General features: G+C 31.9%; 1 protein-coding gene across 1 annotated transcript; it reads right to left on the minus strand.

Moving 5' to 3' along the window:
* Nucleotides 1–60: 60 nt before the first annotated feature.
* Nucleotides 61–1,714, minus strand: LOC132742013 (xylosyltransferase oxt-like). Its single transcript, XM_060730296.1, has 3 exons — nucleotides 1,609–1,714; nucleotides 1,313–1,458; nucleotides 61–713 (listed from the first exon to the last, which is right to left on the minus strand). Exons 1-3 carry the CDS (start codon nucleotides 1,679–1,681, stop codon nucleotides 522–524), a joined length of 411 nt encoding a protein of 136 aa, XP_060586279.1. The 5' UTR covers nucleotides 1,682–1,714; the 3' UTR covers nucleotides 61–521.
* Nucleotides 1,715–14,992: the final 13,278 nt, after the last annotated feature.

The raw sequence follows: 14,992 nt of genomic DNA on the forward strand, positions 1-14,992 counted from the left end.
TTTGACAAAAGATATGATTCTTAGCCAACTCGAACTTATTTTGTTATCATTTCGCTGTTATGCTCAATTTGCCTTCAGTGAGACAGTTTACAATATATTTCTCTATAAACGAAAGTTATATAGAGGATATTTGTTAAGTTCAGTGTAAGATCGGAATATATTTCACCGAGTGAGCACCAAAAGGTATATTTCACGAGTGTCGCAGCCACGAGTGAAATGTGAACTTTTGGTGTACACGAGGTGAAATATATTTCGATCTTACACTAAACTAAACAAATTTTCTTTTTATTACATGCAATCAAACGTTAAAAAGGACATTGTTACCTAATAATAAATGAATAGCCCGTCAAATAATTATAATTCGTGACGTCATCTACGACGTCATGTTTTTAGTTGGTTTCCAGTTCTGTGTACGCTGGTATTTCACTGAAACAACGTAAGGGGCTTAAATTCAAAACAGTGAAATTATCAATTGATAATTTCACTGTATCAAACAATGAAACTATCAGTTCAGTTTTAATTCACTGATATATTTCTATAAACCATCGAAAAGCATGTAATAGTATAACTGTATACGTACGTTTAATATCGTACACTGATATACTCCAATCACCTCCGCATATTTCATTTTTGTTACCTGCACAAGTAAATGTGCAGGCTTTGGTAGGAATCTTGAGTTGTATTTGATAGCCACAATAACACTCATTACGAAACTGTAAAAATTGCATTCAAACAAAAGAGTATACAACCATACGAGTTATATGATGCAAAACATAACTTTTTCATGTTTACTTTCTCGTAGCATATAACGTTAACCGATTTCTTTTAATTTTTTTATAGTAAAGCCTTATATCCAGTCTACAGTCCTTCTAACGATATTTTAGTGTAAAATTATAATTATGCAAGTACATAAATGTTTATATATAACTATTTTTTTCAAATTCTCATTGCCTCACTTAAAATATTATATAAATATGTTAATATTGATTTTAATGAAAATGAATAAGTGACATTAGACAAAGATGCGATGTTAAGATATGAAAAGTCTGACTTATTGATTGTTAAAATAAGATAAATTGAGCAATGGAAAATATATCCTATTACATTTTTTTTTAATTTTCTATTTTTTTAATTAAAAAATTTAATAGGATATATTTTTCATTGCTCAATTTATCTTATTTTAACAATCAATAAGTCAGACTTTTCATATCTTAACATCACATCTTTGTCTAATGTCACTTATTCATTTTCAATTTCATTCAAGTACTAACAGTATTTCATAACAATATATTCCCAATTCAAATTGGGTTACCTCAGTGCCAGCGTATCTGTATCCATTACTTCTACAAAATCGAATACATTCGTCCCCGCTGTTTGTATTTGAAATGCGTCTGTCCCCGTCTAAAATTCTATACTGAAAGTCCCTAAAGCAACCAATATAACCGTCGGGCGTGTAAGCTATAATGTAAAGAACTTTTATTCAAAGCTTTATAAATACTTTATTATAAACTGTTATAATTAAAAAAAAAATATATATTATTTACCACTTATTTAAATCATTATTTTATAATTCAAAGTTGAAATCAATTCTAATACCAATTTACTTACATTGTGAACACGTAGAATAAAGCGAAAGTGTTGAAATTAAAAGACCAAGATATTGATGCATCGTATCAACCATATATAAACAAATTCGGTACAGAATTAAATAAAAATAAAATGTTTGCTGAATTTTATATCAATATTACAAGGACGTTTAGAAAACAGTTTAATTGCGGATGCAAACACTCATCATTTTAACGTAAGCATTACGTGCAAATAGCATTGATTATTTGTACTCGAATCAACAGTGATGAGAAAGGGCATGTAGTGCGTTTAACCATTTGATTTTTCAAGTGAATGTCCAATTCATCATACTTTAATTTCTTTAATTGTCACAAAAATAACCTAAATCTCCCCACCCCTTCATAAAACCGTAGATATAATTACTTTCAGTTTCAAAATGTTGAGGCTCTTAATCTGCAGAATATACATTATAGAGATAACTTTACCCCACCACTTTATTACGGATGGTTATACTGGAATCACTTTGTCACGTCCTCCCATCTGTCCGTCTCTGCCGTTTCCGCTTCATAAAGTTGGCTCAAATCAAGTACCCCCTTGAAGGATTTCCTTCTGTTTTGTTCACCTCAACAACTTGGTGTGCAGAACACTTGTCGCCACTGTTCTAGCTCATACGTCAATGTCAGATAATTACAAGTGAGCTCTACAAGTTCTTTTAAAAAATAAAATGACCTACATAGAGCCCTGTATCATTGACTCTTGGTTATTCGTTACATTTGTGGCAGCTCTAGTTTTGAAATGCATTCAACATGAAAGAACATTAAAGTGATTCAATAGTGATTTCAGAAAAATCAAACTTAACATACCAAACACTACATAGCATATTTAGATTGCAAATATATGCAGATTCGACTGGATCTTTACCAGTGGCAAAGACTTTTCACCACTTTTGATTCGTTTGTTTGTTTGTTTGTTTGTTTTGTTTTGTTTTTTTTTTTGGTTTTACGTCACATCGACACAGTATATGTCATATCGCGACGTTCCAGCTTTACTGGTGGAGGAAGACCTCAGGTGCCCGTCCGTGCATGATTTCAGGCACGAACGGGCACCTGAGTAGAACCACCGACGTTCCGAAGGCTAGCTTGATAGATTCCTCACATGAAAGAATCCAAAGTCCCTGTCGGATTCGAACCAACAGCAGTGAGGGGCAAGTGGTTTGTCAGTCAACGACCTTAACCACTCGGCCACGCACTTTTGATTCAAAGGAGTTGAGAGTTTATGGTTTTATCAGCTATCCTAACTTCCCATGCGTGTATGAAATTGCCACAGATTCCCCATATTTCATTTATGACAATAATAAATCTTTACCACAGACTTCCCATATTTCATTCATGATAATAATAAATCTTTGCCACAGATTCCCCATATTTCATTTATAATAATAAATCTGTGCCGCAGATTTCCCATATTTCATTTATGATAGTAGTAAATATAGGGACTTTAAATGAAAACATTCGGTAAAAAAACCTAGCTGGATTGCATAAATTGTAAAAGATAAAAAGTTGTTTTGTTTGTTTGTTTGTTTGTTTTTGTTTGTTTTGTTTTTTTGTTGTTGTTTTTTTTAGGCCTAATGTAAAACTGTTACCGATTTGCATTTGTGGTTCATTTTCAAACAGCAAAAAGCTGGCTGAATATTGATAAAAAGATAAAGCTTTTTATAAGCGTATGCCGTTCTCTTTCACTCAAAGAAATGTCATGAGGAATGTTGAATGATGAAATGATGTAAAATACCTAGGCACGTTAGAATAAATAAATATTAACAAACTCTCAGTCAGTCGCTTTTTCTCGTCTTGCATGTTAAATATTTAAGTTTTGTGAATACATATGTAAAACTATTTATTATTGCTAGGGAATCAATAGATTTATTTAAGTAGTAAATATAAGCCGAAAACCCTCAAATATGTAACATGTTTAATTTCACAAGGCGCGTAGCGCCGAAGGGAATTCAATATTTTACTTAATGGTCAGTTCTAAATCTTACTTAAATTATCACTTTTGCTATCAAATATCATGTTATCTAGCAAAGCATTAGAAATAATGCACTTTGTACAAAAATGTACTAAAAATGTACAATTTAAATGTTTTAGAAATGATTTTTTTACTTGCAAATACCCTATAAGTTGCCTCTTGAATAATCAGATGTCTTCATGTTTTTGAAATATGACCAATTATGTACATGAACACAATGATATACACAAAATGTACCAGGGACTTACACACAAACAGTATATATCAATTTACACTAGGGATTTTGACAAAACAAGTAAAATATTAAGTTTTAAAATTTGTGATGATTCTCTGTTATTTTGACTGATTGACTGAGACAATTAATTTCCTTTGATGAGGAATTGTACTGTAAAATGTTTTGTAAACTTGTGTCATTGTGAATACTTGATATTCACGCAACAAAATGATACTTTCTTATTTTTGATTTAATATTTGTCATACCACAAGAGTCTGAAATGTTTCTATATAAAAGTCAAACATATATGTAGTCAAATATAACCGCTTCTGTTTATATATTTTCTCTGTTAGGTTTATTTGAAAAGTTGATATACGTACATACAATGAAGCAAATCAGGTATGATTGTAAACTAAATGTAAGTACATGTATAAAAACGAGACAGAAAAAGAGAAAGTTAGGCAAGAAATTAAACCATTTAAACAATGCCATCAAAATCATATACTTACTGACGCCCCGCTTCCTTTCACTAGGGAAGAGTAAGCAATGATATGACTTTGTAGAGCTTGGAATTGAAAATCAGTAGTCCGGAAGATAGTATTCGTGAAATGAGCAAATAAATTAATCGGTTTTAGCATTTCTGTATCGCATAGAACAATTATTGTTTGTTTTTTTAGCTCACCTGACCACGAAGTGGTCAAGGTGAGGTATAGTGATGGGGGCTATGTCCGGCGTCCGTCGTCGTGCGTCGTCAACAATTGGGTTGTCAACAGTCTAGCAGTCACAGTTTTGATTGGATCATTGTCAAACTTTGTCAGAATGTTTGTCTCAATGAAATACAGATCGAGTTCGAAGATGGGTTATCTCGAGTCAAAAACTAGGTCACAGGAGCTAAAAATAGAAAAAGCTTGTTAACACTCTAGTGGCTGCATATTCTAGAAATTTGTCAGGAAGGTTGTTTTGATATTTTCTAGGTCAAGTTCGAAGATGGATCATCTCCGGTCAAAAACTAGGTCACAGTAGCTAAAAATAGAAAAAGCTTGTTAACACTCTAGTGGCTGCAGTGCAGTTTTGATCCAAATATTCTAGAAATTTGTCAGGAAGGTTGTTTTGATGATTTCTAGGTCAAGTTCGAAGATGGGTCATCTCCGGTCAAAATCTATGTCACAAAAGCTAAAAATAGAAAAATCTTTATAACACTGTAGTGGCTGCAGTTTTGATCCAAATATACTGGAAAGTTGTCAGAAAGGTTGTTTTGATGATTTCTAGGTTTAGTTTGAATATGGGTCGTTTCCAGTCAAAAATAAGGTCACATTGCCCAAATATCGAAAACCTTTTTAACACACTAGAGGTCACATTTTTGACTCAATTGTCATCAAACTTGGCCAGGATGCTTGTCTAAGATATTGTTTGGATGCGGTTGATGGATCAGGGGAGCGATCCAGGGCCATCATGGCCCTCTTGTTTTGTAAAATTCTGTAAAATGAGTAATGGCCGGGAGAAAGGCGTTGCATTTTTGATAGAAGAGGTTACATTTCACTTATTTTTATTTGGATAATATCCAAAGTCCTGTGGTCATACAAGCTTCTGTCACTACACGACAGGCTGTTTAATATTAATGTGCTACACGATTAATATTGGACTTACACAATAATATTGGACGCCTACCTGTACTGTATTAAAATTCAGTACGGGCAGACCAAAGGAATGGCTTCATATAGTAACTTAAACCAAGTATAATCAGAAATGTGGTTTGCATGTGTTGTGACAACTGGTTTAATCCAATTCACTTCATAATCATATCAAGAAAATTAAATGAGGCCAGTTCATGTCATTTGTATATGTTATTTTGATGCCAATGTTTTTGTATTAATCTTCACACAAATTTAAAGTCAACATTTTACATAAAATGTAAGGAAGAAAATATTCTCAACAATTAGATCAAAAGCATATAAAATGATTCATTTTTTTCTTCTATTCTGTCTATTTAACTATGTACAAACATTTGGAAAATTATGTCACATGGTTGAAATATTCATACCACAAAGCTGACCCTTTTTCTTACGTGGAATTTACTATGGTTAAATATATTAAATTTAAAAAAAGTTAAATCTAATAATAAGAATTAAATGTATTTGAGATTGGAATAATCGAATAGCATAATATTCATACAATCGAGTAGCATAATATGCATCATAATCGTACAAAACAAATTTCATATAATCATATAGCACAAAATCCAAATAATCGTGTAACATTATATTCAAACAACCGTAATGCATAATATTCATATAATTATATGACGTAATATTCATAATTTATAATTATATTATCCTATAACGTTCAATTAGCATCAGGATTAAATCCGATACTGAAATATTTTCTAGATTAATTTCAATAAAGTGTTACGAGCCAGGCGTAACGAGAAAGAAAAGCCAGCAACAAACTTGTAACAATAACAAATTTATTACAGAAAAATTATTAAAGAAAAATAAAATAACAAATTATCTTTACAGATACCTGAAGTCCAAATAAAAATTACAAATGTCTAGTCTGATCCTGGAATGATCCTTTTTAAATAGCACAGTTAAATCCAAGTTAAATCCAAGAACACTTTAGAATAAATTCCCACAATAAAATCCACAAGAATAATTAATAATCCAAACTCCAATAAATCACTTAATTTCCAAGTTGAATAATACTCCAAATATATTGATGACTTAAAAGATCACTGATGACTAAAAAGGTAACTGATGACTTCAAAAGGTAAAGGTAATGAAAAATGTCAATCTATATATATTAACTAAGAAGTTTCTAGAATAGTCTTCCATTTACTACAGTAATCATAATCTAGCAACTTCACCAATAAAGATCATTCCAGAAATTTCTATCTAAATATAATGCATGAGTTTTCTACAACAATTAAGAACCTTCTAGTACATACATGTAGTTTATGTTCTAAAAATAGAACAATGATAATATTGGAAAAACCAACTGGTCAGATACAAACTATGTACATGTAATATGTTGCATACATAACACTTCCCCTCTTCAAGAAAAAGAAATATGAATGAAATGAATATTTCTTTTACATAAATTCAAACAATGTAACTAACAAATAACATAGGAGAAATGTTAAACAATTTTATACATTCATATATATGTGTATTACAAACAATAGCAAACAACAACAAAAAAATAATCAATCATATCATATAAATGTTAAATTTAAAATACTGCAAATAACAGTTTTAGACACGTGAAAGTGCATCAGGGATCAAATTATCTTTCCCTTTAATGTGTCTAATGTCAAGACTATATTCTTGCAAAAATAAGCTCCACCTCAACAACCTTTGATTTTTTTTTTAAGTTTATGCAAGAAAGTGAGGGGATTGTGATCACTAAAGACAACAACAGGCAACTTTGAAGAAGTTAGATAAACTTCAAAATGCTGAATAGCAAGAATAAGAGCAAGGCACTCTTTCTCTATAGTAGAGTAATTTTTCTGATGTTCATTAAACTTTTTAGAAAAGTAACAAACAGGATGGTCAACACCATTGTTGTCTTCTTGGATCAATACACTTCCAGCACCTATGTCACTAGCATCTACAGCTAACTTAAAGTTTTTATTAAAATCTGTGTGCCAAGAGAACTGGTGCACTCTTAAGTATGGCTTTCAGGCTGTCAAATGCCATTTGACACTTCTCATTCCAAATGAATTTGTTTCTTTTCTTTAAAAAATTTGTCAATGGTTCTGCAATAACCGAAAAATTATTACAAAATTTACGATAATACCCTGCCATACCAAGAAATCGCATCAGTTGTCTTTTACAAGTTGGCACAGGAAATTCAGAGATAGCTTTGACCTTAGCTTCTATTGGTTTTTACTTTACCTGTCCCACTACATGTCCTAAAATGTTAAAATTGCATGACAAAATTCACTTTTTGCAAGATTAACTGTCATAATTTAGCATCACTAAGTCGGTCGAAGAATGCTCGTATAGTTTTGAGATGTTCCTCTCCATTCATCAGAATAGATGATTGCGTCATCAATGTATGCGTCACATCCGTGTAGACCAGATATTACCATTTTATTAGCCTCTGAAAAGTTGCTGGTGAGTTTTTCATACCAAATGGCATAACTTTATATTGATACAAGCCGTCTGGTGTTACAAAGGCTGATATTTCTTTAGCTCTATCAGTAAGTGGAACTTGCCAGAATCCTTTTAGAAGATCAAACTTTGTTACATACTTTGCTTTTCCAATTTTGTCAATACAGTCATCAATTCTTGGTATAGGAAATGAATCAGTTTTTGTTACAGAGTTCACTTTACGATAATCTGTACACATTCTATATGTTCCATTTGGATTTCGGTACAAGAATACATGGAGTGGGCCGAGCTGTAATTGCTTTGACTTGGTTCAATAAAGTCATTATCCAATAAATACTGAACTTCTTGTCTTAGGTACTTTTGTTTTACAGGATTTGTTCTATATGGATGCTGTTTTATTGGTTCAGAGTTTTCAAGAAATGACGTCATGATGTATTTTATTAGTCCGTGTGGAATATCAGGAAATAAATGTTCATATTCATAAATAAGCTGTTTCAGTTCATCTCGTTTTGACGGTTCTAAGTGAGCAAGTTTTTCATCCAGAATTTTTCAGAATATCAGAGTTTTTCAAGCTTTGCGGAACCAGGATCAGACTTTTCAAAATTTTCACAACTATTAGATTCAATTGAACATTGATTTTGTGGAACAGAGTTTACAAAAGATATAGGTTTACTAATTTTGCTATCTCTGTCAAAATATTCTTTTTAACATATTTATATGACACATTTGTTTTTTGCTTTCGCCTCCCAGAGTATTAATAATATAATTAAGGTCACTGACTTTCTTTTCAATAGTATAAAGGGCCAAAGTATCTTGCCTGTAATGGTTTTCCAGTATAGGTAAAAGAGCAAGTACTCTATCACCAGGGTTAAAACTTCTTTTCCTGAGCATTCTCAATCATACCTTGATTTCATTTGCTTTGTGTTTGATTTTAAATTAACCCTAGCTAACTCACATGCATTAGTCAACCTATTTTCGAAAATCTGATACATACTGAAGCAAATTTAAAGATATGTCATCTTCAGACAGGAATTTCTCTTTTAGAAGTTTTAAGGGTCCTCGGACAGTGTGACCAAATACTAATTCAAAAGGGCTGAAGCCAAGAGATTCCTGAACAGATTCTCTTACAGCAAATAACAATAAATGGATGCCTTCATCCCAGTCTTTTTCAGTGTTAAAACAATATGACCTTATCATATTTTTCAGAGTCTGGTGAAATCTTTCTAATGCACCTTGACTTTCAGGGTGATAGGCTGAAGACCTATATTGAGTAATTCCTAACTCATGCATGACCTGCTGAAAATACCAGACATAAAATTTGACCCTTGATCAGACTGTACTGATTTAGGTAAACCAACAAATGTGAAAAATTTCACAAGAGCCTTGACAATAGTTTTGGCTTTAATAATTTCTTAAAGGAATAGCTTCAGGGAAGCGCGTAGAAGCACACACATAATAGTTAATAAGTACTGAGAACCTGATTTAGTTTTGGTAATGGACCTACACAGTCAATAATAACTCTACTAAAAGGTTCATCAAATGCAGGAATAGGCTGTAAATGAGCTTTAGGTATTGTCTGATTAGGTTTTCCAACCATCTGACAAGTATGACAAGATTTTACAGTACCTAGATACATCTGCTTTAAGGTCAGGCCAATAAAAATGATTGAGAATTTTATGGTAGGTTTTTATTAACACCTAAATGACCTGCCATGGGTGTTTCATGAGCCAAGCTTAATATTTCCTGGCGATATGATTTTGGGACCACAATTTGGTGATTAACAGTCCACTCCTCTTTAGCAGGGACATCGGGCGGTCGCCATTTTCTCATTAAAATCCCATTCTTTTCATAATAACAAACAGGGACTTGTAAAGCTTCATCTTCACTAAAAGCCTTTTGATAAAGGACTGAAATCTCAGGATCATTTTGTTGTTCCTGGATAAGCTGTGACCTTGACAGCGTGTCATGACCTTGATCTTTAGATCTTGGTGAAGAAAAGTCAGATATTGAAAAGTCTGTCTGAGTTTCAGGCAGAGTAGGAGTGAGAGAAAAATTTATTTCTTTATCAAAAGACTGACCTATAAAAGTATCAGCTAAGTCAATATCTGAATCTTGAATGGCCTTCTTAGCCATAGCTCGAGTAACTGCACATGAAGGGTAAAGGTCAGGAATTTCCTGCTCAATGGGGTCAGGTATCTGATCCACACAAGGAGTGTCAGTTACAAGTGGATTAACCACTACCTTATCTCCAGCTAAGTCATTACCTAGCAATAAATGAACACCTTTAAAGGGTAAGAAAGATCTTATACCTACAGCCACCGGCCCAGTTACCAAATCTGAGGACAATAAATATTATGGAGAGGGACATTAGAAAAAACCACACTCTACACCCTGAATAAGGACACTAGATCCAGAAGAAGACTTCTCAGAAAAAGGCAGTGTATCTGCTAAAAATAAGAGATTGAGAAGCTCCTGTGTCTCTTAGAATTTTAATAGGAGTAGGTGGGCGAGTATCACCGATAAGTGACACGGAACCTTCCGAAAGGAATGGTTCATAAATCTCCATTATAGAATCAGACTTGGGTTCCTTGACCTTCAAAATTGCATTGTTATCAATACAAGACTGAGGTTCAGACCTTGAAGTGGTAAGACCTGTGGGTTTGGCCTCATCACGTTGCTGTTGCCTCCTTTTTAAGGTAAAGCAATCAGAAATAAGATGTCCAGTTTTCTTGCAATAATTGCATGTAGGACGAGATAAGGGATTATGACCTTTATGTTCATCAGATGACTTTGGTTTGGGAGTATTTGACTGACTAGATGAGCCAGATAAATTACCAGAATTGAACTTGGAATTAAAAATGTGAGGGTGTGGACTTCCCTTTATTTATAAATGAGACTTTGTGGGTTAAAGAATAATCATCAGCTAGACGGGCAGCTTCTTCTAAAGTTTCTACCTGTTTTTCATCTAAGAAAGATTTAACATCAGAGTGAATACAACGTTTAAACTCTTCAACTAACATGAGCTGTCTGAGCTTTTCATGATTTTTATGAATTTTCTTAGATAGACACCACCTATCAAAAAGTTGTTCTTTTTCTCTTGCAAATTCTACATGGGTTTGACCAATTTCTTTCTTAGAATTTCTGAATTTTTGCCTGTAGGCCTCTGGTACTAACTCGTAACCTTTCAGAATTAATTCTTTTACATTATCATAATTAGAGCTTTGTTCAACAGTAAGTTTGTATAGATTTCACGAGCTTTACCAGTTAAGACGCTCTGTAAAAGTAATGTCCAGTGCTCTCTGGCCATTTTAAATTTTCAGCAACCTTTTCAAAATGAAGAAAATACTTATCAACTTCTTTTTCTTGAAAGGTGGAACAAGCCTAATATTTTTAGTGACATCAATTTTGAATTGATTCTATGTTCAAACTGATTTGCTCTCTCTTTGATTTCTAATTCTCTCATTTTAAACTGAAATTCTCTCTCTTCTCTTTCTTTTTCAAACTGCCTTTCTTCCCTTTCCTTTTCCATCTGTCTTTCTTCCTTTCTTTTTCAAACTGCATTTTTTCTAGTTCAAATTTAAATTGAAGTTCAAAGCTCTTTTATTTTTATTTCAGAAATTTCAGAGTGTTTTTTCAACAATGTAAGAAAGTGCATCTTGTCCAAAAATATCTTCATCTACAAAATAATGAATCAGAAGATTTTTTAAATTTCTTGTTTACGCATTGAAGATTTAATTTCTAATAAATTATACTTTTTTGCAAGATCGAGCAAATCAGTTTTCTTAGCCAAATCTAATACCTCCTGGGAAGGTTCAGCTACAAACTTTTCTAAATTAAAAGACATGACTGCTTGCTGCTGGTTTTAAACTCAGAAAGTGATGTGTTTCAAAAATTTCAAAATGAAAGGTACACTTAATAGAACAACTATGATATCAACTCAGATGAGTAAATACGGTAATAACAAAATGTAAAATAAACGGTAATAATTTCAAATAATGTAGCCAAAAAGAAATATTCAAATCCCGGACGAGCCCCCAATTTCTGTTACGAGCCAGGCGTAACGAGAAAGAAAAGCCAGCAACAAACTTGTAACAATAACAAATTTATTACAGAAAAATTATTAAAGAAAAATAAAATAACAAATTATCTTTACAGATACCTGAAGTCCAAATAAAAATTACAAATGTCTAGTCTGATCCTGGAATGATCCTTTTTAAATAGCACAGTTAAATCCAAGTTAAATCCAAGAACACTTTAGAATAAATTCCCACAATAAAATCCACAAGAATAATTAATAATCCAAACTCCAATAAATCACTTAATTTCCAAGTTGAATAATACTCCAAATATATTGATGACTTAAAAGATCACTGATGACTAAAAAGGTAACTGATGACTTCAAAAGGTAAAGGTAATGAAAAATGTCAATCTATATATATTAACTAAGAAGTTTCTAGAATAGTCTTCCATTTACTACAGTAATCATAATCTAGCAACTTCACCAATAAAGATCATTCCAGAAATTTCTATCTAAATATAATGCATGAGTTTTCTACAACAATTAAGAACCTTCTAGTACATACATGTAGTTTATGTTCTAAAAATAGAACAATGATAATATTGGAAAAACCAACTGGTCAGATACAAACTATGTACATGTAATATGTTGCATACATAACAAAAGAAACTTTCGAAAAGAGACTATTAATTTATATTAAATTGTTGAATTTGAGAATGTTTTCAATATCCTGCCAATAAAGTATTTTTAAACAATAAGTTCATTTTATTTGTCTTATGTTTTGAATTGTGTTTCAACTGAAGAATATTCGTTGTCATCGTAGCATCTGTTATCCCTAGCAACAGCTTTTACAGTACTGTCATATTGTTCTAACGCGACCTCGACCATATGCGAATAGTTCCCTTCGTCCATCCTTATAGTCGATGTAGGATATGTTGTATCATAATCAGATTCATTGGTACCACAGGTGTTTATATCAGTCTCATTATCTGGATTTGCCTTTAACTGTAATGAATTATAATCATTATCTTCAATATCAGCCTTATATGTACTATTTGGTGGCATGTCTTTGATGTTTGCATATGTGTTTTCTGTATCTTTGTTTCCATTCGAAAACTGAGAACAAACTGAGTAAGGTACATCATTTATAATGTTTGCAACTCGATGATGTCCAACGTTTTTGTTATTCTGCCTTATAGAATCGTAGTTGTCTTCAATGTATACATGTTGGTTTTTCTCATTATAATCATCAGACACATTTGGTTGTGTTTCGTTTATGGTTGATTTTACACCTCCTTGTAAATTTTCTCTCTTATCATAATCTGATTGCTCATATGTTGAAACAATAATGTTAGCATAGATATTCGGAATAGAACCAGTTCCTTGACTTATTTTCTCAATACATGTCCTCTTTTCCTCTTTGCGAATTCGTCTAAAATGAAATAAAAAGTTACAGATGGTAAGCGAATTCATTCTTACATATCTTATTCGCAGAATTTTATTATTACAGGAGAATAATTCACTAATTCAACTAAATTATATATTTAACTAAAATGTAATTTTTACTTAATGTTAATGTTTATCAGCCAAATATAAGGAAACATTTAATAAATAAAATTAAATCGAATTAATTCATATTTACTTCAATCTGATATTGACCAAAATGAGTTTGCATCAAATAAAAGTTGATAAAACCATAGAATTGCTAAGACTCAAACATGTCATAACGAATGTTACTAATATTAGTTTTACCTTCGTCTTGCAAAGCCAATTAACAATACTGTTAGTATTAAAGCAATAAAACCTAGAGGTCCTGCTACATAAACGATTACCAATAGCTTACTGGAATCCTCTGTAATATAAATAAATATTCTTAAACCATGTGGTAAAGCGCAGTATGAACAATCAAAGATTCTAGAAAAACCTTAACTGGTAAATAAACATCATGCCACAAAAGGCACATAGGAGTGCATAAATTGTAATAAATGATAATGTTTCCGGTTATTTTTACACAGACTATATATATTAATAGTAATAATTGTGCAATTATTTATAAAATATCGGGTAAAATGGGATAAAGAAATTGTAAAAGCTTTTTGTTATTCCATTATTTTCCGATTTAAAAAAAGAATCAATCTACTGATAAACGTTCTCTTGTGTTTTTATATAAATCATTAAAGGTATATTATTCGCTCATAATCAGAAAATTTCTTAGTTTCATTATTACATATTTTAAGAGCGAACTTTGTAAAGATGATGTGGTCTAACCTCCATGCCCTGAATGTGGGTATTGCGTTGTTTCTAATGTAATGTTAATCGAAACATTACTACTTGGTTTACTAGTAGGTACATATGTGAATGACTTATCACTTCGTGTTGCTTTTCTTGTGGTCAATTTCGTTATTATTTCCTTTGTTGTCGGTGTCGAATACACTGCAGTAGTTGTGTCTTTTCTAATCACTATGGAATAGATAAATTAATAAAGTATAACAAGAAATCTGGCCAATGGGAGTTCCTTGGAGATAGATGAAAACAAAAAAGGGTGTAAATTGCAGACTTGGTTTGTTCAAATTTGCTAATGAGAGCAGTCGTAAAAATGGTATATCAGTTGTGTGGTGGTTTTATTTTATTTATATTTGCTTTCCCATTTTATTTTTTTCGGACAGATCTAACAACAAAAGAAGATACATGACGTTATCCAGCATATAACAGCGTATGAAACATCTGACATATACTGATAACGTTTCAACGAGACTAATTGGTTTATTCGTTGTTGTTTCCGACATAACAATTATCAACAAAATATAACACGTGTACTTAATAATAAAACATCCCCTTTATTCTACAGCCACGTTCAAATATGTATGCAATGCGAGCATTTTTAATACGGATGTAAACGTGTCAAATTATCTATATTTTTTATAAGTTTTCAATTTTTAACGTGTCTAGAAACTAAATCTGTGGTCAAATTTATATGATTTCTGCGCTAAGACTTTAATGTATATCTTAGGGAAACGACGACGTCGCTAATATTAATGATAATTTTACACGTACGTC

The sequence above is a fragment of the Ruditapes philippinarum genome, unplaced genomic scaffold, assembly GCF_026571515.1.
Source record: "Ruditapes philippinarum isolate M1 unplaced genomic scaffold, ASM2657151v2 ctg19314_1_1_1_1, whole genome shotgun sequence".
Taxonomy (NCBI): Eukaryota; Metazoa; Mollusca; class Bivalvia; order Venerida; family Veneridae; genus Ruditapes; species Ruditapes philippinarum.